This window comes from Carassius carassius, chromosome 19, assembly GCF_963082965.1.
Source record: "Carassius carassius chromosome 19, fCarCar2.1, whole genome shotgun sequence".
Taxonomy (NCBI): domain Eukaryota; kingdom Metazoa; phylum Chordata; class Actinopteri; order Cypriniformes; family Cyprinidae; genus Carassius; species Carassius carassius.
The window spans coordinates 27,625,678-27,649,244 of NC_081773.1; the positions used below are offsets into that span (position 1 = coordinate 27,625,678).

Here is a 23,567-nt window from a genome sequence, read left to right on the forward strand (position 1 = left end):
CACAGGACTGATTACTGCCAGACCTGTTGAATCAAAAAATCACTTAAATAGAATCTGTCTGATGAAGTGAAGCCATTTCTAAGGTTTTGGGACTCCAGTGGACCACGGTCAGAGCCATTATCCACAAATGAAGAAAACTTGGAACAGTGGTGAACCTTCCCAGGAGTGGACGACCTACCAAAATTACTCCAAGAGGGCAACGACGACTCATCCAGGAGGTCATAGAAGAACCCAGAACAACATCTAAAGAACTGCAGGCCTCACTTGCCTCAATTAATGTCACTGTTCATGATTCAACAATAAGAAAGAGACTGGGCAAAAACAGCATCCATGGGAGAGTTCCACGGCAAAAGCCACTGCTGACCAAAAAGAGCACAAAGGCTCGTCTTACATTTCCCAAAAAATATCTTGATCATCCCAAAGACTTTTGGGCAAATATTCTGTGGACTGATGAGACAAAAGTTGAACTTTTTGGAAGGTGTGTGTCAATTTCATCTGGCATAAAAACCAACACAGCATTTCATAAAAAGAACATCATAGCAACAGTCAAGTATGATGGTGGTAGTGTGATGGTGTGAATCTGCTTTGAAGCTTCAGGACTTGGACGACTTATTATAATTGATGGGTTCATGAATTCTGCACTCTATCTGAAGATCCTGATGGAGAATGTCTGGCCTTGAGTTTGTATGAGGGGCCGTGCAAGACTTAATTCATTCTGGCACTCTTACACGCTTACATTCTCCTTTCACATACATATATTCTTGCTTTCACACACTTACATTCTCCTTTCAGATACATATATTTTTTCTTTCACACACTTTCATTCTTCTTACACATGCATACATTTCTACTCTTACACACACTTACATTCTCCTTTCAGATACATATATTTTTTCTTTCACACACTTTCATTCTTCTTACACATGCATACATTTCTACTCTTACACACACTTACATTCTCCTTTCAGATACATATATTTTTTCTTTCACACACTTTCATTCTTCTTACACATGCATACATTTCTACTCTTACACACACTTACATTCTCCTTTCATATGCATATATTTTTGCTTTCACGCACACATACATTCTCCTTACAAATACATATATTTTTGCTTTCAAACTCATACATTCTCCTTATACATATATTTCTACTCTCACACACATACATTCTCCTTTCACATACATATACACACATACATATATAGATGTATGTAAGAGAAGAATGTATGTATGTGCGAGAGAGAGTATAGTGGAAACGGAAGGAGTATAGTGGAAACGGAAGGCGTTTGAAACGGAAGGCAGGCTAGGCGCGATCAGGCTCACCGTGACAGGTCTTGATCAGCATGGCTTAGGTAGATGAGGAAGCCGCAGATGTATTTCAGCAAGCTATCTGGGTTTTAAAAAATAAATAAATATTATTATTGTGAAAAGGTTACATGGCCTCGTCCTTTGAGCGAGTTGTGATTGAGGACGCGAGCTCAGCCTCAGTCGTGTTGCCAGATAGATGTATTATAAGCCTCCAAGGTTTTTTTTTTTCTTCATTTAATTTAGGAAGTGAATAAAGTGGGAGGTTGCAAGTTAGGGACAGCGAAATCTTTATATTATTTAAATAACTCAAGACTCATTGCGGTTTATTTATTTTTAGATTTTCATTTACTTATTTAATTATTTTTTTTTCAATTGCAGCTCTGCGTGCAGCAATAACTCAGTGCTAGATTAGTGATCTATAAGCGCCACCTGTTGTCAGAGATTGAATTAGCATTTTCATCAGAATCAGAAAGAGCTTTATTGCCAAGTGTTTACACACAAAAGAAATTTCGTCAGGAGCTTCCAGTACAGAAATTACAAACATAGTGCAGACACACATATAATTAAGGAAATAACACTAATAATAATAAATAGTAATATTAAAATATTCATTAAGCCAATCTGATGTTTTTGTTTTGTGCACTTGCTTCATGTTGCATATATATATTTTTTGTTTGTTTGCTCAAGGTTAGTATGGCCAGTAACAGAGCAAAATAAATATTTAATAAATGTAAAAAAAAAGAAAAAAAAGAAGAAGAACTAAATAAATTGGCAACGGGAATGGGAATCGGCTCATTTGATTGTAAAATAAATAAAATCCTGATCAGTGCATCCTTAACTGGAATAGTTAGGCCTACCTGAAAGACCCGAAAAAGCATGGTTTATTTATTTGTGCAAAATGGTTATTATTTATTACAATACAATGTTTACAGTCAACAATGAAAACAATAAGTCTTATTGATTGATTGATTGATTGATTGATTGATTGATTGTGGCAAGTCCTGTGAAAATTTAGCCAGGGCAAGTAAAAAATAAATAAACCACAGGCCGAACTGGACCAGTTGAAAATGTCTTTAGCGTTAAGCCCTGTTAATATGATCAAAATCAGTGTCTAAGTACTTGTACACAGATCTTTAGAACACGTTGGTTACATAATGATATGTTAAAAATAAAAACTTAAAATATGTACTTGAAAAGTAAACAGGATGACTTTGAATAGCATAAGTGTAAAATGGTGAGGAAGAGCTAAGCAGGTCTTGCACATGTATTTCCTGCTCTGAGAGTGACCAAGTAATGGATACCAAAAAAGGTAGAAATATATATATATATATACAGTACAGACCAAAAGTTTGGACACACCTTCTCATTCAAAGAGTTTTCTTTATTTTCATGACTATGAAAATTGTAGATTCACACTGAAGGCATCAAAACTATGAATTAACACATGTGGAATTATATATGGAATTATATACATAACAAAAAAGTGTGAAACAACTGAACATATGTCATATTGTAGGTTCTTCAAAGTAGCCACCTTTTGCTTTGCACACTCTTGGCATTCTCTTGATGAGCTTCAAGAGGTAGTCACCTGAAATGGTCTTCCAACAGTCTTGAAGGAGTTCCCCGAGAGATGCTAAGCACTTGTTGGCCCTTTTGCCTTCTGTCTGCGGTCCAGCTCACCCCTAAACCATCTCGATTGGGTTCAGTTCCGGTGACTGTGGAGGCCAGGTCATCTGGCGCAGCACCCCATCACTCTCCTTCTTGGTCAAATAGCCCTTGATGCCTTCAGTGTGACTGTTTTGTCAGTGTGATATATATATATATATATATATATATATATATATATATATATATATATATATATATATGTAAAAGGAGAATGCATGTGTGTGAAAGCAAAAAAAAATATGTATGTGTATATGTGTAAGGAGAATGTATGTGTGTAAAGCAAGAATATATGTATGTGAAAGGAGAATGTAAGTGTGTGAGAGAGAGTAGAAATGTATGTATGTGAAAGGAGAATTTAAGTGTGTGAAAGCAAGAATATATGTATGTGAAAGGGGAATGTATGTGTGTGAGAGTAGAAATGTATGTATGTGAAAGGGGAATGTATGTTTGTGAGAGTAGAAATGTATGTATGTGAAAGGGGAATGTATGTGTGTGAGAGTAGAAATGTATGTACGTGAATGGAGAATGTATGTGTGTGAGAGTGCCAGAATGAATTATGGCTTATATGGCCCCCCATAAGTTTGTGAGCTCAAGCTCAAGCGCACTTCGGTTATGCAGCAGGACAATGATCCCAAACACACCAGTAAGTCCGAATGGCTCAAGAAAAACAAAATTAAGATTTTGGAGTAGCCAAGTCAAAGTCCGGATTTAAATCAGATTGAGATGCTGTGGCATGACCGTAAACAGTCCATTCATGCTCCAAAACCCTCTAATGTGGCTGAATTAAAACAATTCTGCAAAGTTGGCCAAAATTCCTCACAGTGATGTGAAAGATTCATTTCCAGTTATCGCAAACACTTGATTGCAGTTGTTGGTACAAAGGGTGGCACGACCAGTTATTAGATTTAGGGGGCAGTTACTTTTTCACGTAGTGCCAGGCAGTTTTGGACAGCTTTTTTTCCCTTTAATAAATGAAATAATTATTTCCAAACTGCATTTTGTATTTATTCGGGTTATCTTTTTGTAGTACTATTTTTTTTATCTGAATCATGCAAAAAAAAAAAAAAAGGAATGGGGTAAAAACTTGTTCACAGCACGGTGTTTTTATAAATAAAATACAAAATTTTGTTTTGTGTGTGTTTTTTTTTCAGTGTGGTTAGCGTAAAACTTTCACAGATGGCTGATTATATGAAGAAAACTTTATTTCAGGGTCCTGGTCTGTTTTTTGTTCTTTAAAGTGTAACTAAACCCCTGCTCAGAGCCTGACTCCACCCACTGACAATATTTGAAAAATGCTGAAAAGTGGGCAGATCACAGCGGAGATAGAGGGGACGAACCTAGGGCGGGGCTGAGCGAGTGCGGCGTGATCCTGAGACTCGCAGTGACGGATTGATTGACAGCTGCTGTCAGAGACGCTAAAATGGAGAGTGACTGTAGTGACGCAAGTAGCTTTGCAACAGAGCGATCATTTGAAGTAGAGGACTTTTCTCCCCCACTTTCACCAGAAGTGGAGGGTGTCGAGGTGTCTGTTCATATCAATTTATGCCGCTGGCTCAAACTGCGGTCTTAACTCCCTCACCGCGTCGCTTTTCAGCGCGAGCTGTGTGGAGAAGCCCATTTCCACCTCCATTGCATCGGAGAAGCAATCCCGTGTAAAATGCAGTTTGCACACTCTAGCTCTGGGCGGGAACTCACGGTCTTCCAGGCCAAGTGCATGCAACCACTGGCTCCTAATTTTAAAGTCTGCTGGAAAACTATGCAGTCCAGCAGTGCTGTCGCAACCAGCAACACACCTCCGTACCATCCTGACCACTGTACTAAATACAGATAAATCTACGCCAACTTGAAGATCTAAATAACTATATAATTGCTATGCTAAATAGATGCTATAATAGTCTATCCTGGTCGTTACCAATACTCGCAATTCCAGCTCCTGAGTCCTGACTTACTACAGTGATTTTGATGGTTTTATACTGCCAAGGGCGTGGTAGCTCGTACCAAGGGGTGTGGTGAGCTGGAAACTGCTTACGTCACCTGCCACCGCTTACGTCACTTGCCACCGCAACATCCAATAGGAAAAATCAACTGCAGTAGCCACCGTTCAACCTGAAGAGGGCAGCACTCACACGTTTTTACACCATATATTATAGAATTAAAACACTTTATACTCAAATGTCAAAAAAGTTACTCGAATCAATGAACAGCACTAATAAAGCCCCATTCTTATAGATCATTAACTTAAAAAAGTTGGTTTAGGGTTTAGTTACTCTTTAATGATAATCATGCATCTTCTTTAAGACAGTACTTGATTAAGAAAGTACATTTTTATTTATCTAACATTTCCCCCTGGATTCTGGAAACTTTCCTCTTTCAATAAGCCCTGTAGCCTTTTGTCCTATGTCTCAAAAATCAGTGCACTTTCTGATTTGAGTTTTCAGTGTGTGTAGCCATTGATGAGTAAAATAAGGATTAAAGCAGACAACTTGCATGTTGTTGCGGCTATTCGATCTTAATTGAAATCAGTGCTGTAACTCAAACAAAATTAAATAGGCATGTTAGATTTTGTGTCATTGGAGCCACACCAAGAAACAAGTCTCAGGCCGACGGTTTAACTTTGTCTTGACAAGCCAAAGCTCATGCCCTCTCCAAATGCTTATTAAACACTCACTCCAGAGGAGGGGAGTGATGACAGGGAGGGTTTGTTTAGTGGACTTAGAGGTCTGCATTGGCAAGCTCTCTAGTAAGTTTGGAGGCGCTGGGGTATTCGTGTCCATACTCATAAATGTGTTTTGGTGGAGGGCAAAGCATCAGAATCATTGGCTGGCCATGGTCAGCACTCGGCCTGCCCTCTCCTCCCTTTCCCGCGGTTGTAAACAAGCCTTCAAGATGTTCAGATGTGGTCAGGATCACTGGATCTGCACCATGAACCAAAATGCTTCCCAGTGTTTTTTTTATGTATTTTTTTTATTTATTTTTTTTTAACATGAATTATTATCCTTAATAAAGTAAGCTCAACTGATTACAAGGTATGACAGCCCAAGAACACTGCTACTTCATTACAAACCCTTGCAGGAGTGTAATTGGCACTTTCCATTAATAGAGTACACTCTGATGTGCCCTTACTTTGTTTTTAAGTATTATAAACACAAATCTCAGGAGAAATGTTAGTAAAACTGTTAAAATCAACATAACATCAAAAATAGTTAGGCAATATCACATGTCTGTCCATAGCAGCAGTGGCCGCAATTCTTAAGCTAAACTTTTCTATCCATTTACCAAAGTTGTGAGGGAAAAAAATACTGTGCATTCATTCATGGCTTTAGGACAAAGTAGGGTGGTCTAAACCTGTTCCTGGAGGGTCACTGACCTGCAGGGTTTAGCTCCAGCCCTAATTAAACACATCTTGACCAGCCAATCAAGGTTTTTAAGACTCAGTAGAAACTTCCAAGCAACTTGTGGGAGCTGAACTCTGCAGGATGTTGGCCCTCCAGGAACAGGATTAAACACTGCTGTTATAGATAACTAAGGTTGCATTTACATTACATGGTTCAAGTGACCCATTTCCATTTTTTCCTCCCATGTGGCACAGGTAGGAGATTCCCCAAAAACATGTGCAAGCAGGAAGAACGCGCATGGATTCTGATGTTGTCAGATCAGTTTCAGGCCTCATTCATGTGTAAAAATAAATCTGGTGTGAATCAGATAAGTGCATTTGCTTCTGCCGTGTAAGTGGACAGATTGAGTATTCCCCTGTCAAAGTGACTCGTACATCAGTGAAAAAGTGACGGTGGTGATTAAAAGTGTTGCCAAGTCTGTGGTTTTCTAGTGGAATTGGTTTGCTTATATGTGTGCTTTATGCTGGATGATGAATGAAATGATCTTGTGATTTTTATCTTTAATGTTACTACAGTATTCTATAAAGCATACTATTATCGGTGCATAAATAATTTTAAGTTATCATAATTAGTTAAATTCTTCTGTATTTTTTTATAATAATATTTTCATCTTAATAATAATAACATTCCTGCATCTGGTTGGATTTTGAAGACAGCATAGATATTTCCATCTGGCGCATCGATGCAGGCTCATTTCATGAATGATCCTGCTGTTTACTCTACGTGAAGTACAGTGCATATAATATGGCTAAATAGTCCATACTCTAACCATGAATGAAGTCTAGCAGAGTCCAGCAGAGTGCTTTTAGTTAAGGGCTGCAGCGGCCCTGTGGATGCGATCCCTCTGGCTATAATTAACTTCACTGTTGCAATTGATTATCCTTCCCAAAGACCCGCCCGCAGCTCTTCCTGCTTTTAGAAAAGAGGAAGCATTGACTGTTGTACCACAGCAAATTACAAATGAGGCCGCCACAGTGGAACAGGCCATTGAATTTAAGCCCTGAATCACACTAGCTTGCTATAAACCTCTCATATCTGAGTCTGTCCCACTCCATGCCAGTGATTTCATGTGTGACACCTTTGTAGGGCATTTAGATGATATATATATATATATATATATATATATATATATATATATATATATATATCTCACTTGTAATCAACTGAATTGATTTTCTCACTTTATTTTTTGAATGACCCTTTTGTTTGCATCTTATTTTCTTAATTTCTTATTTTCTTAATTGTTTCTCCTCGCTAGTATTGTCATGATTATAAACCACTTTTATTTCATGAAATATAAATTCTTCTAATTTTATCAGGGCAGACAAAGTGCATTATTGTTAATTATAATTATAAATAAATTATATATTATAAATAAATATATATATATATATATATATATATATATATATATATATATATAATATTTCTGTATATTCAATAAAAACTACATTTGTTTGCATTTTTTAAATTTATTTAGTGTATTAATTGTTGAATAACCACAAATGAGGTCTGTTTTAGTGTCAGTCACCTTTTCCTAATGAATTTTATTGTAAACATTGAAAATAAAGTTCTTATCTAAATTAAACATAAATGAGTTATCTTTATGTCTCTATAAAAGAGTAATACAGTGTTCTTCTAATATGCATAATATGTAAATAAACCTTGCAAATGTCTAAGTATGTAGGTTTTTGGACACATCTGGATGGTGATTGGCTCATCACCAGGCAGGTAACAGCTTGAAAACAAGACAGGGTCGAGTTCTAGAAGCAGCCGTGGTTTCCATGGAGATCAGTCATGTGGAGTGCTGTGTGATGTGTGGCACTGTGTTGTGCACTTGATCGGCACCGACTGTTGTTTCGGATGGAGGATTTCACCTGTGCTGTTCTGATAGGGTGGTGTAACCATCTTCGGACCCGATCAGGGAAAACCGGGGAGAGGATGGCATCTCTGTCCCTCATACAGCCACGAGATCAATCGACAACGTCATGGAAATCACAGAGGCAGCCAATAGATTAGTGCGAGACCTCGAAAGTAGTCCAGTTGTATCAACATTTCCTCTGAATTGTCAGCCAGTTTCAGTGTTCCCTGTTGTTTGCTTGCGTACAAGCGGACACGTCTCACAGAAGCACTGCTCATCTGTTTGGAAACCCAGAGGCCAGAAACTATTTTCTCATCAGGCTTCCAGGTGGATATTACAAGCTCTTTATGGATTTGGGGCCTAGCTGCGAGATCATCTTTTTTCCTTCTTTCTTCTTGGAAAAAATTTGATTGCAAACAAGATTAATTGCACGATTCATGGTCATTCCATAGTTCTTGCTTCAAGAACCTGTTCCTAAAACCCTGAATATTGGACTGTGATGCAGTAAAACTAATTTTGCATCAGTTTTTTGAGTTCTACATTATTGACGGGAGAAGGTACAAAATAGCGGCACGAAAGAGGGTTGCATCCTGGATGATCCGGAGGTACAAGGTGTGGAGATGACAGACGTGGGGAAGGAGAAGGACACGACCGGCGGCTCCGATGGGGATGCTGGAAAAGGGCGTTATGGGGATCAGGAAACCCCTCTGGGGAGCTTAGCAATGGATAGCTTTGAGGACTTTGAGGAGTTTGTGTTGGATTTTGATGATTATGACCTTCTGGAGTCCATCCACTCACACCTTGGCTCCCCAGTCGAACCGATCCGTAAGTGTGCTTACTGTTAAAAAGTTGGCAGCTTGCTGAAGGGTAATATTTTCCAGCCAGCTTCGTTTTTGCAAATGTCACAGCGACCTCCACTTTGCTTCACACTTACATAATTTTTTGACTGAATTTTGCCATTGTCTGTCTTTGACAATAGTTTAGGTTCATAAATGGCAAAATGCCTCAAAGAATGTCTAACAGGCGACTTTTGATGAAACCCAATAGGATTTTCCATTCACATGACTGTGGTTGTGACATTGTAAAAATGCACTCCACCCTCTATAGATCTTGCTCGCATTGGAAATTGATTGCTGGGAATTTGTTTTATTGATCCTGTTGGGAAATACAAGCTAATTAATGTCAAGCCGAGTCCTTGCAAACAGATTGCTGATATGAAACATATCATGGCCTCCAGTGATGTGGCATGTTTGAGAAAATGGATTATGAAGTTCCACATCCCCTCCTGTTGACACATACATGTGCTGCCAAACCTCCACACGCATACACACATCTCAGGCCAGACTCATAATACACAATAGCTTGATTCAGACAGTGATTTTTATTGATATTTCTCATGTATTATGGTTAGAGGTTTGCTCTTCTGCAATTAATTGGGCCTAAAGCACTTGTGGCAAAGCAATTTTTGTTAGATTTTTTTTTTTTTTGAAAACTTTCTTTGATTTACACTGTGGACTAAAAGCAGATTTAAAAAGTAAGATAAAAAAAGACTTTTATTCAGCAAGGATGCATTAAAAGATCAAAAGTGTCAGAAAGGACTTTTACGTTGTTAAAAAATCTATTGTTTTCATCACTGATGATAATAAGAAAAGTTAATTGAACACCAAATTAGCATATAAGAATATTTTATGAAAGATCATGTAACTCTAAAGACTGGAGTAATGATGCTGAAAATTCAACTTTGTCACGATCACAGTAATAAACTGCATTTTAAAATGTATTGAAATTCAACCTTAGTGAGCAGAAGAGACTTCTTTCAATAATCTTAACTAATCTCACTGGCTGCATACTTTTGAATGTGCATTTAAGTTTATGTTGGTAGTCAACTGTGGCTTCATGGCAATATTTACATATTTGGAATGGCCTCCTTTTTTATATATATTTGGATACTGAATGGTCTTATCATTACACTGCACCGTATCTGATGTGCTGTCGACAGAAGATAATGTCATTGTAATATTTGCATATTAATTAGTCATCTTTCTTACATCAGCCACAGACTGAAGTTAAAATTGACTAACTACATATTTTAGAGGCAATATAACAAGTTCCAAAAGAAGCCAAATTAAGATCTTTTTTTTTTTTCAAGCATTCATTGTAATTCCCTGAAAAAAAGCAACCAGTACATTATCCATTCTCTTTTTGTGTTCTGCAGAAGAAACAAAGTCATACCGGTTTTCAACATTAGTAAATAACCACCAGATTTGGAGAAACCTTTCCTTATATAAAACATGATGGGCCTTAACTATTCCAGTTTAAACACTGCTTTTCACTAAGAAGCACACTTATATTTTGATAAACCCTCTGTCCCTATGCTTTTGTCTTTGTGCTGTCTGTTTACTAGTGAGTTTCCCTCAAGGTCTTTGTCTGTCTGTGATTCTCTCTGCAGTACCTCTGGTAAAGATCTGTGTCAAGAGCAGACAGTCAGTCAGTCTAGCAGAGATCCATTTCCATCTTATCTCTCAGTCTTGCTGCATTTTTTCAGCTACACACACACACACACACACACACACACACACACACGCACACACACACACACACACACACACACACACACACACACACACACACACACACACACACATACTGTCATAAAACTTTAATTTGAACTTGAATTTGTTAGTATTTGGGTCAATAGCAAAGGGGGACTCTTAAATAAAGGTTTAAAATGAATGAGGCAAGTTTTTAGTATATTAAAGTATATTGGTACATTAATATTTAAAATGTATAAAATATAATATATTTAAATTTATATTTTTATTTTAAATAAAGTAATATCTAAATATTTTTTTTATTATATATAATATTCGGTAGACAGAATTTTTCAAATATTGATATTTTAAAACTTGTTTAATGTAAACAGTTAATTCTTCTATCATTTAACCATTTTGTCAGTATGTTTGGAGGTATCCCAATGTTCTATAGCTAACACTAACAAAATAAGGGAGGACAGATCGAATGCTTGAATTGAGATTTAAAATCAGCACTTTTGTGCGTCAAACACACGTTTGCAGCCTGAGTTGGTTTCGTTCTGTGGTGTTTTGATGAAAACTTGGCTGTTTTGGTCTCCTCTAGGATTTTTGCTCTCTTGCCATGAAAAGCACAACCTGAGTACAGCCAAAAGGCACAGCTGCCATATTGTTAGAGGCATGAGCAACTCTAGGAGAGAAAGAATAAAAATTTAAGTTTGTTTACCGAACATCCCCAGGCTACTGGGACAACACAAACCTTGGGCGTCCTGGCAGGCCTCAACCCTTGGAGAGCCCCGGCCTTTTACTTGGCACTCGGAAACAGCTGGAGAGAGAGAGGGTTTCTCATAATACACCCCTTCAATTATCCCAAATTCAATAAAAACCTTGGTTTGTGGGCTAAAATGATACAATATTAAATCACAGCAATTTTTTTTGTATAGGACTAGCATCCAAAATACCCCTCTTAGTTTTGCTCAGCTGAGAAGGCCTCTGATTCTCTTGTTTTTCTAGGCACACTTTTCTAGGCACACTTTTTTAGACCAATCTCGAATCTCCCTTTTCTGTCCAAGATACTAGAAAAGGTGGTATCCTCACAATTATATTCCTTCTTAGAGAAAAATGGTATATGTGAGGATTTCCAGTCAGGATTTAGACCGTATCATAGTACTGAGACTGCTCTAGAGTTACAAATGATCTGCTCTTATCATCTGATCGTGGGTGTATCTCTATTAGTTTTATTGGATCTTAGTGCTGCGTTTGACACAATTGACCACAACATTCTTTTGCATAGACTTGAACACTTTGTTGGCATTAATGGAAGTGCATTAGCATGGTTTAAATCGTACTTATATGACAGCCATCAGCTCGTAGCAGTGAATGAAGATGTATCATATCGATCACAAGTGCAGTATGGAGTACCTCAAGGCTCAGTACTAGGGCTGCTACTCTTCATGCTTTATATGTTACCCTTGGGAGATATCATCAGGAAACATGGTGTTAGCTTTCACTGTTATGCTGATGATACTCAGCTCTATATTTCTTCGCGGCTCGGTGAAACACACCAATTTGAAAACGAATGGAATGCATAGTCGATATAAAAAACTGGATGACGAGTAATTTCTCACTGCTAAATTCTGAAAAAACAGAGGTGTTAATTATAGGACTTAAAAACTCTGCTTGTAATAACCTAGAACACTGTCTAAGACTTGATGGTTGCTCTGTCAATTCCTCGTCATCAGTTAGGAACCTAGGTGTGCTATTTGATTGCAATCATTCCTTAGAAAGCCACATTTCTAGCATTTGTAAAACTGCATTTTTCCATCTCAAAAATATATCTAAATTACGGCCTATGCTCTCAATGTCAAATGCAGAAATGTTAATCCATGCATTTATGACCTCAAGGTTAGATTATTGTAATGCTTTATTGGATGGTTGTTCTGCACGCTTAGTAGACAAACTACAGCTAGTCCAAAATGCAGCAGCAAGAGTTCTTACTAGAACCAGGAAGTATGACCATATTAGCCCGGTCCTGTCAACACTGCACTGGCTCCCTATCAAACATCGTATAGATTTTAAAATATTGCTTATTACTTATAAAGCCCTGAATGGTTTTGCACCTCAGTATTTGAATGAGCTCTTGTTAAATTATAATCCTCCATGTCCGCTACGTTCTCAAAACTCAGGCAATTTGATAATACCTAGAATATCAAAATCAACTGCGGGCGGCAGATCCTTTTCCTATTTGGTGCCTAAACTCTGGAATAACCTACCTAACATTGTTCGGGAGGCAGACACACTCTTGCAGTTTAAATCTAGATTAAAGACCCATCTCTTCAACCTGGCTTACACATAACATACTAATATGCTTTTAATATCCAAATCTGTTAAAGGATTTTTAGGCTGCATTAATTAGGTAAACCGGAACCGGGAACACTTCCCATAACACCCTATGTATTTGCTACATCATTAGAAGAATGGCATCTACGCTAATATTAGTCTGTTTCTCTCTTATTCCGAGGTCACCGTAGCCACCAGATCCAGTCTGTATCCAGATCAGAGGGTCACTGCAGTCACCCGGATCCAGTACGTATCCAGACCAGATGGTGGATCAGCACCTAGAAAGGACCTCTACATCCCTGAAAGACAGCGGAGACCAGGACAAATAGAGCCCCGGATACAGATCCCCTGTAAAGACCTTTTCTCAGACGACCACCAGGACAAGACCACAGGAAACAGATGATTCTTCTGCACAATCTGACTTTGCTGCAGCCTGGAATTGAACTACTGGTTTCGTCTGGTCAGAGGAGAACTGGCCCCCCAACTGAGCCTGGTTTCTCCCAAGGTTTTTTTCTCCATACTGTCACCGATGGAGTTTCGGTTCCTTGCTGCTGTTGCCTCTGGCTTGCTTAGTTGGGGACACTTCATCTACAGCGATATCGTTGACTTGATTGCAAATAAATGCACAGACACTATTTAACTTAACAGGGATGACATCACTGAATTCGATGATTAACTGCCTTCATAACTATCATTTTGCATTATTGACACACTGTTTTCCTAATGAATGTTGTTCAGTTGCTTTGACGCAATGTATTTTGTTTAAAGCGCTATGTAAATAAAGGTGACTTGACTTGACTTTTATTCTCAATCATACAAATGTATGCAATTTCATTGCTACAGTTGAGTAAAAGCTATGTGATCCCTTGGATTTACCATGTACTTCTGTATAAATTGGTCATATGGCTATTTATTTTGTTGTCGACTGATGAATATCAAGGCTTGTGGGGGTGCATTTTGTTAATTTTTTTTAAAAAGCCCCTAAAGGAACTTAAATTACTTTGTCATTTTTGATCATACAGATAAGTGCAATACATCAGTCAAATCTGAAAAGGGTCTACTTTTATTATTATACACACTTAAAAACAGGGTGCGCTGTCTGCCGCCTTGGTCTCCATGATCTTCATCTCTCTTCGTCTTTATACAAGTTTTAAATGTTCCGTAATGTTTAACAATTCTTAATGTTATGTCTTCTAAAATCTCTTTTTCCAGGCATTGATCAGGCAAAGCTTATTGCGAATAGAATTTTATCCAAATCTGTGAGTTTTTTTATTTTTATTGCAGTACAGCTCTGACCAACACCTCCAATCTGGTCATTTTGTCCCTGTCAAGTCTCACACTTCCTGGTTTTGCTCCTGAAAACAGGTCTACTTGCATGTTGCATTTCCTCCAAGTGTTCAAGTGTGTGTACAGTAGAACTTTTTGTTACCTGATGGGAGACACTTACGATATAACATTGTAATTGTCAATTATAAATATTATTTTTATATTTTCAGTTTTCATTTTTATTTTAGTTTAATTTATAGTTATTTTGTTATGCGATTTTGCCTTTTTTCATTACTATATAGGATTCATTTTGTTATAGTTCAGTTTTAATTTTTATTTACATCTCATTAGCATTTAGTTTCAAGGCAACATTACTAATTTTCATTTAGTTTACGTTTTATTTTATTTCAGCTAAACAAAAATGTTTTAATAGTTGTAGTTCATGATAATAGTCCTGCTATGTATGTTTAAACAGTGTGTTCAGTAAAGACACACAAATGTATGTTTGTGTATTATTTGTTAAAATAAACTGTGTTTTTTGACCAGTTTATGCACAAAAGCCATGATAAATTCACAGGTTCACTTATTTTGTTGCCTTTACAAACCTCACAGTTCTATTTATTGTATTTACCTAACCCTTTCTTTTTACTTTCGCTTTAAGGTCACCGTTTTGAGGACAATCCTGGGGTTAGACGTCACCTCGTCAAGAAATCATCACGTTGTCAAGTCACACGAACCAGCAATAGCTCACCTCCTCTGTCCAGTCTGAAGAGGAGGAAGAGGATGGACAAAAAAACTCATGAGGTGAGTGCTGAGCTTACTAACCGCACAGAGAAAAGAAAAATGAGACCTTTTTTTTTTTCCTGTAAAGTTGCTTTGTAACGATTTGTATTGTAAAAAGCGCTATACAAATAAACTTGAATTGAATTGAATTGAACCTAGTTTCACACATCCAGACGTACAGTTTGCTCCACATTATAACTTATTTTTGCTCACTTATACTAAAGTTAACTGACCAAACACAATTTATTTTGTTTTAATATGGCAGTTATGAGACGATTTATCAATAATAAAACAGTGTGGAAAAAAAATAAATTCAAATAATAGCATGGCAGACTGTCACAGTTATATGGTAAACACTAAAAACTAGCCGAAAACGTGTATTGATTTTGAGATTCTGTTTGGCTCCTCAAGAGAAAGCTGAAAGAAAAGCCTTTGTTTTCCCCAGACTGACATTGATACTGATAATGAGGTGGTGTTAATAGAGATAATCAATGTGGAGGAGCAGAAGAGGCCCCAAATTCAGTGATCTTTTCTTTGCTGATATCTATTGATCCATTTCTTTCAGTGGGCTTCAGTAAACTGGTGAAAACAGTGTCTCTAAATCAGCTGGATTAATTACATAAGGCTCTTAGTCAGTCAGCAGGGGGAGTCTCTGCTATTCATGTGCCTGCCTCTGCTGATCTAAGCTCTGAATAACCAGCGGAGGAGAATCAGTTGACTCGCTGGAGTTTAGGATTCATGCAGATGTATAAAACAGGTCTGAAAAGTCCTCCATAGAGCACACTCTTTAAGCACTTTGGTGAATTAAATTTTTAATTTGTAATTTTTTTATTTGAACAGTTCCTTCAGTAAATTATTCTTCAATGGTCAGCAGAGATTAATCAACATGCAACTTTGGATTCAAAGCAAAAAAATAAAAAAACTACTCCCCCATTGCAAATGACATTAGAATTTTCAGTCATTTAGTTCAGTGTTATTTAAGTGGTTTAATATTATATCTTAATATTTTGAATTAGCTTTTATTTTTATACTGTCCACTGTAAGTTTAATTTTACTCATTACTTGTTTTAGTAATCTTATGTGATTTTGTGTTTTTAAATAACAAAAGTTTATCCTTAATTTGCTTTAGTCTGTTTTATAAATAAATTTGTTTCATTTATTTCATTTTTATTCATTTATTTTTCTTGTTAGTTGCTAAGGTAACATTTATAATTATTTCTTAAGATAGTACTGTCAAATGATTAATTGTGATTAATCACATCTAAAATAAAAGTTTTTTGTTTAAATTATATATGAGTGTGTACTGTGTATATTAATTATGAATATATAAATACAAACATAGATGTATATATTTAAAAAAAATGCAGTTTATGAAATATATTTATATATAATATGAAATATGATGATATAAATATATGAATGTATATACATGTAAATATTTAAAATATATATACTATATGTGTGTGTGTGTGTGTGTATACAGTACAGACCAAAAGTTTGGACACACCTTCTCATTCAAAGAGTTTTCTTAATTTTCATGACTATGAAAATTATAGATTCACACTGAAGGCATCAAAACTATGAATTAACACATGTGGAATTATATATGGAATTATATACATAACAAAAAAGTGTGAAACAACTGAAAATATGTCATATTCTAGGTTCTTCAAAGTAGCCACCTTTTGCTTTGATTACTGCTTTGCACACTCTTGGCATTCTCTTGATGAGCTTCAAGAGGTAGTCACCTGAAATGGTCTTCCAACAGTCTTGAAGGAGTTCCCCGAGAGATGCTAAGCACTTGTTGGCCCTTTTGCCTTCTGTCTGCGGTCCAGCTCACCCCTAAACCATCTCGATTGGGTTCAGGTCCGGTGACTGTGGAGGCCAGGTCATCTGGCGCAGCACCCCATCACTCTCCTTCTAATCTAACATTTATATTTTGGTTTCAGCTTTATTTAAATAAATGATAATTATTTTTAAAATGTATCTTGCGGTAACAAAATGTATTTACTTAGTCATGAATGGAAAATACCAAAATTTCTGAATATATTTCTAGTTCCTTTTCAGGAACTCGAGCTGCGTCGAAACGCTTTTGGGGAACGTCCCTGACGAGACCGACTCTGAATATCGTGTGCAATCAGTCCATCGGAAAGGCGTGACGTCACGGGCGGGGTGACGTAGCGACCAGGAAGCTATAAAAGCACGTGCCGTGCAGCTGGCTTCAGCTTCGAATCTGTCAGCAAGCGCTCTGTGTGTGCATGTGCAAAAGTCTGTCTGTTGGTCCTATTTATTGTTGTCTGTCCCTTAGCTTAAAAAGATCGCTAAAACAGCTACAATATGCCTAAACAAAAGCAAAAGACCAAACATTTGAAGGGCGATTCCAAGCCGCGTTACAGACTGTGTGTTCCTCCCTGCACTCGCTACATTACGAGTGGGGATACACACATGCTGTGCGTGGCTTGCCTGGGATCGAAGCACGCTGAGTCGGCTCTCGAGGGGGCCGACTGCCCGCATTGTGAACGTTTGCCAATGCGGACGCTTCGATCCCGGAGGGCTCTCTTCGAGGAGGGAGCCTTTACCAGCGTTCCTCGCGGTGCTGGCCCCGCTTCTGCCGAGGCAGAGCGGCTGCTGCACTCGTGGGGCTCGCAGGTGGATCTGTCAGAAGGAATGGAGACGGGCCAGTCCTTATCTCCTTCCTCATCTGCCAGATCCGGCGCCCAAACCCTGGGTTCGGAAGCACGCTCGTCGGTTTCTTCCCCCCAGGGTGAGGGATCAGCTCTTCACCTCTCGTCCTCCGAGGAGGTCGATGTGGAGACTGTTGCTGGGGATTCGCCACCCCTGTCGCCCCAGTATGAGGAGCTGTTGGAGGTGGTCACGCGGGCAGTAGATAAATTAAAAATTGACTGGCCTGCTGAAAAACAGACTGAGCCGCAGAGAAGCAAATTAGATGAACGCTTTCTGCGGCCGCAGCAACCACCTCCACGTCGGAGCCTTCCATATTTTCCCGATCTCCATGACGAGTTATCGAGATCGTGGAAACACCCGTATTCGACCCGCCTCTTTGGCCCTGATTCACTATACTATGGCAACGTGATGGGGCTGGGAGAGCGTGGTTATAGAGCGATGCCACGGGCTGAACAGACGCTCGCGAGCTATCTGTCACCCGGTTCGGCCTCGTCTCTAAAGGCTCCGACATTGCCCACTAAGCCGCTTCGAGTTACATCATCGCTAGTGGGCAAAGGTTATGTGGCAGCAGGTCAGGCGGGGGCGTGCCTTCATACTATGGCAGTCCTGCAAGCTTATCAGGCTGACCTGCTGAGAGATGTCGATGAGGGGGAGGGGATTAAGTCTGAGGAGATTGAAGAACTCAGGAAGACCGCTGATCTCTCCCTCCGCGCCACTAAGGAGACCGCTCGCGCAATTGGGCGGTCTATGGCAGCTTTAGTGGCCGCGGAGAGGCATTTGTGGCTGACCCTGTCAGAAATTAAAGAACGGGACAGGGTCTGCCTCCTGGACGCCCCGCTTCAAGCCTCGGGCCTGTTCGGCGACACAGTTAATACTGTCGTCGACAGGTTCCAGGAGGCGCACAAGCAGGCGGCGGCGTTCCAGAGTTTCCTCCCTCGTCGCTCTCGTGGTACATCTGGGCGGGAGATGACCACGCCACATACCGGCTCCTCACACCGGGTAGCGCAAAAACAGAGCGTCGCCACTCGTGCTCCCCCACGTCGGGACCGAGGGCAACGACGCTCTGAGTCGGGGGCTTCTAGGGCGAAAGCCGATTTAAGATCTGTCATCGAAGCCCGGAAGTCCTCGACGAAACGATCCTGACGCCAGGATCCAGAGGGTAGCCCCTGCTGGGGTAGAGCGCGGTTCACCTCATTACACGGTGCCCGTCTCACCTCAGTACCCTCAGGAGGTCGGTCTGCCAACCCTGCCAGAGTTTCAGGGCGCAGCGGCCTCCAGCGAGCACCACTCCCAGTTACTTCCGCCCGTGACCGTAGCGGAGCTGGGATGCTCGCCGCCCCTTCGGGGGCCTCTTACACCAGAGGTCAGTCTCGAGAGACTGATTCCCTTAGTAGATTATTTAGCAGCGTGGAAGCTACTGCCAAATGTATCTCAATGGGTCCTGCGTACAATAGAAAGAGGCTATTGCATTCAGTTCGGTCATCCACCACCGAAGTTCAACGGGGTTACACCGACTGTGGTCGGCCCCCAGCAGGCTCTGGTTATGGAACAAGAAGTGAATACCCTATTAAGGAAGGAGGCCATCGAGGTGGTCCCTCCTCTAGACAGGGAATCCGGATTTTACAGCCGGTATTTCATAGTTCCAAAGAAGGATGGGGGGTTGCGTCCGATCCTGGACTTGCGTCTCCTGAACCGCTCAGTTATGTCACTGAAGTTCAAGATGCTCACTGTCAACCAGGTTGTAGCTCAAATCAGATCCGAGGACTGGTTTGTCACAATAGATCTCAAAGATGCATACTTCCACATATCCATCCTTCCACAACACAGGAAGTTTCTGAGGTTCGCTTTCGGGGGCAAAGCTTATCAATATCGAGTACTTCCCTTTGGCCTCGCACTCTCACCCCGCACGTTCACGAAATGTATGGATGCGGCTCTGGTATCCCTCCGTATGCAGGGCATCCGCATTTTAAATTATATCAACGATTGGTTGATCCTAGCTCAATCAGAGCAGATGGCGGCTCGACATCGAGATGTCGTTCTCGCACACATGGGGGAGCTGGGTTTGAGACTAAACGCCAAGAAGAGTGTACTTTCTCCAGTTCAGAGAACCACCTATCTAGGCGTAGTGTGGAATTCGACCACGATGCAGGCACGCTTGTCTCCTGCTCGGATCGAGTCGATCCTCACATCAGTCGAGAGAGTCAAAGAAGGCCAGTCACTCACTGTCAAACAATTCCAGAGATTGTTAGGGCTGATGGCAGCTGCGTCCAACGTGATACCTTTTGGCCTGCTGTACATGAGACCCCTACAGTGGTGGCTCAAGTCCAAGGGTTTTTCCCCGAGGGGAAATCCACGTCGAGTTATCAAGGTCACGCGGCGGTGCCTTCGTGCCTTAGACATGTGGAGGAAACCTTGGTTCTTGAATCAGGGCCCGGTGCTGGGAGTTCCTTGTCGCCGTGTAACGCTAGCGACAGATGCGTCCCTCACCGGTTGGGGTGCGGTCATGAGTGGCCACCCTGCCCGCGGTCTGTGGAGTGGTCGCCATCTAACATGGCACATCAATTGCCTAGAGATACTAGCGGTCTATCGAGCATTGAAATATTTCCTCCCGGACCTGAGAGGTCACCATGTGTTGGTGCGCACCGACAACACATCAGTGGTCTCTTATATCAATCACCAGGGGGGTCTGCGTTCGCGCCCCTTGTACAAGCTGGCACACCAGATCCTTCTGTGGTCCCAGGGCAAGCTCCTCTCGATCAGAGCAGCGTATATTCCTGGGAGATTGAATATGGGAGCAGACATACTGTCGAGACAGGGGCCGAGGCCCGGGGAATGGATGCTTCACCCCGAGGTGGTGAAGCAGATATGGAGAGTATTTGGTACAGCTCAGGTGGACCTCTTTGCGACTCAGGAGACATCGCAATGTCCCCTCTGGTTCTCTCTAGTTCATCCAGCTCCTCTGGGACTGGACGCTATGGTACAGACCTGGCCGAGGCTTCGTCTGTACGCTTTTCCCCCTATCGCTCTGCTCCCGGGAGTTCTGGCGAGAGTACGCCGGGACGGGGCCCGTCTACTACTAGTAGCCCCGTTCTGGCCGGGCCGAGTATGGTTCTCAGATCTAGTCTCGCTCCTCGACGGCTCTCCGTGGGAGATACCGATCAGGACAGACCTACTCTCACAGGCGCAGGGCACGATAATTCACCCTCGCCCGGAGTTGTGGAGGCTGTGGGTGTGGCCCCTGAGGGGGCACAGCTGTTAGCAGCCGGTCTCTCAACCGAGGTTGTTGAGACCCTACTCCAATCCAGAGCTCCCTCTACGAGGAAACTGTACGCCCTGAAGTGGAAGCTCTTCACTTCATGGTGCAGAGACCGCCAGCTTGACCCAGCAGACTGCCCAGTTGGTACAGTTCTGGAGTTTTTACAAGCCAGGCTCTCTGCGGGGTTATCCCACTCCACCTTAAAGGTTTACGTGGCGGCCATAGCTGCTTTCCACGTCCCTTTCAATGGTCAGTCAGTGGGTAGACACCCCCTAGTTACACGTTTCCTCCGCGGTGCGCTGAGGCTGAGACCTCCAGTACGATCCCGTGTTCCCCCCTGGGATTTGGTTGTGGTTCTAGAGGCTCTTTGTAAGCTCCATTCGAGCCTATACAAGATATCTCAGATAGACATCTGACACTTAAAACTGCCCTATTACTGGCAATCACCTCACTAAAGAGAGTTGGAGATCTTCAGGCCCTTTCGGTGGCCCCTACCTACTTAGACTTTGCCCCTGGTATGGCCAAAGCATTTTTATACCCTCGAGCGGGTTACGTTCCGAAGGTTCCCTCTGTTACACCACAGCCTATCGTACTGCAGGCCTTCTGTCCTCCTCCCTTTCGGGAGCACGACCAAGAGAAGCTAAACTGTATGTGTCCAGTGCGAGCACTGGACGCATACGTCCACAGAGCTGCCCTGTGGAGAAAATCAGACCAATTGCTTGTTTGCTACGGTCCTTCTAACAAGGGTTCTCCTGCCACCAAGCAGACCCTTAGTCGTTGGATAGTCGAGGCTATCAACCTCTCCTATGAGTCCTCTGGTCTTCCCCCCCCTTTGGGGGCCAAGGCTCACTCTACTCGGAGTATGGCGGCCTCCAAGGCCTTCTCAGCAGGTGTGTCCCTCTTGGACATCTGCAACGCTGCGGGGTGGTCCACGCCCTCCACATTTGTCCGATTTTACGATCTTGACATGCGAGCCACGCCGGGCTCTTCTGTCCTCTCGTCTTAGCTGTGCTCTTTTGACTACACACTAGGCAGGGATTTGGAAGTCTGGCAGCGTTGGCACATCGTTCCCCAAAAGCGTTTCGACGCAGCTCGAGTTCCTGAAAAGGAACGTCCCAAGGTTACGTATGTAACCCTAGTTCCTTGAAGGAACGAGACGCTGCGTCGCAGAGCCATACTCCCGGCACCCCTGCCGGCGCTTGCTTCCCTACTCGAAGCTGAAGCCAGCTGCACGGCACGTGCTTTTATAGCTTCCTGGTCGCTACGTCACCCCGCCCGTGACGTCACGCCTTTCCGATGGACTGATTGCACACGATATTCAGAGTCGGTCTCGTCAGGGACGTTCCCCAAAAGCGTTTCGACGCAGCGTCTCGTTCCTTCAAGGAACTAGGGTTACATACGTAACCTTGGGACGTTTTTATTACTCAATGTTTAACCATGTCTGTAGATAAGTGAAGTAGTTTGAGGGTAAAGGTAGACTTATTTGGGTTTGTCATTTGCAGTGTTTCATGGGAGTGAAAGATTAATTCTGGCGTTCATTGTAACAACTTCTCTGATTGGTTGTCATCTTTTTGTTGGTAGCAAAGCTCTCAGCACTGAGAATTCAGTAATGAAACCCTCATAAAACTTTTGTTTTATGAAACTGAAATTGACTGAAATTGTGAATTCAGCAGTAGCATAAATCATCACATAACAACCTCGGAGCTCACGGTAGGTCTGTCTTGAAAGGTTTTTGGTCATTTTGATAGAACCATCACCTGTGTTTTTACTTTCAAATGAAAAATACTAGAACGAAAGAAGATTTATGATATCACTGTCATATTTTGATGGCAAAATATTTCAGTCTTGCTCCCCTTCCAACCAGAGCTCTACTTGTTTGCCTATTTCCTAGAAATTAGCTCCCGGGGAGCATTTCCAAGATGGCTGCCAAGTGAACTGAATTGCCTTGAAGTAACTTTGGTTAGGATTCATTAAAAGTGCTTTATGATGTGCGTTTGACACCGTGTTCTCTGTAGGTGTTTGTGGAGCTCAATGAGCTGATAGTGGATAAGAACCAGGAGATGCGCTGGAAAGAGACGGCACGTTGGATCAAGTTTGAGGAAGACGTGGAGGAGGAGACAGATCGCTGGGGTAAACCGCATGTGGCCTCGCTGTCCTTCCGTAGCCTGCTGGAGCTCCGTAGGACCATCACACATGGTAAGAGTCAGATGCTCTGCCAGCCTACTCAGAGCCTGTGATCCCGCTCCAATCCTAACATCCACGCGCTTGACAAACCAGTGCCGTATAACTGACAGAATTCAACTGGACACTTAAATTAGATAAATGGATTGAACCCTCTTGGGCATATCCACTTTGTGACCATGGAAAACGGAAGATTTTCAGTGTGGGTGTAGCATTAGTTTAAAAAAAGCATGACAAAAAATTCAGTCAAAACATGTCAGTGAGAAGGTTTTGGTAAGTTTCAGTTCCTGTG

The 23,567-nt window shown here is 41.2% G+C and overlaps 1 protein-coding gene across 1 annotated transcript in view; it reads left to right on the plus strand.

The window, feature by feature from the left end:
* LOC132095502 (anion exchange protein 3) overlaps positions 1-23,567 on the plus strand; it is a 131,103-nt gene that overhangs the window by 89,611 nt on the left and 17,925 nt on the right. Inside the window, exons 7-8 of the mRNA XM_059500557.1 lie at positions 15,032-15,174; positions 23,110-23,290. Coding sequence (XP_059356540.1) covers positions 15,032-15,174; positions 23,110-23,290 — 324 coding nt within the window. The remainder of the gene's footprint in view (positions 1-15,031; positions 15,175-23,109; positions 23,291-23,567) is intronic.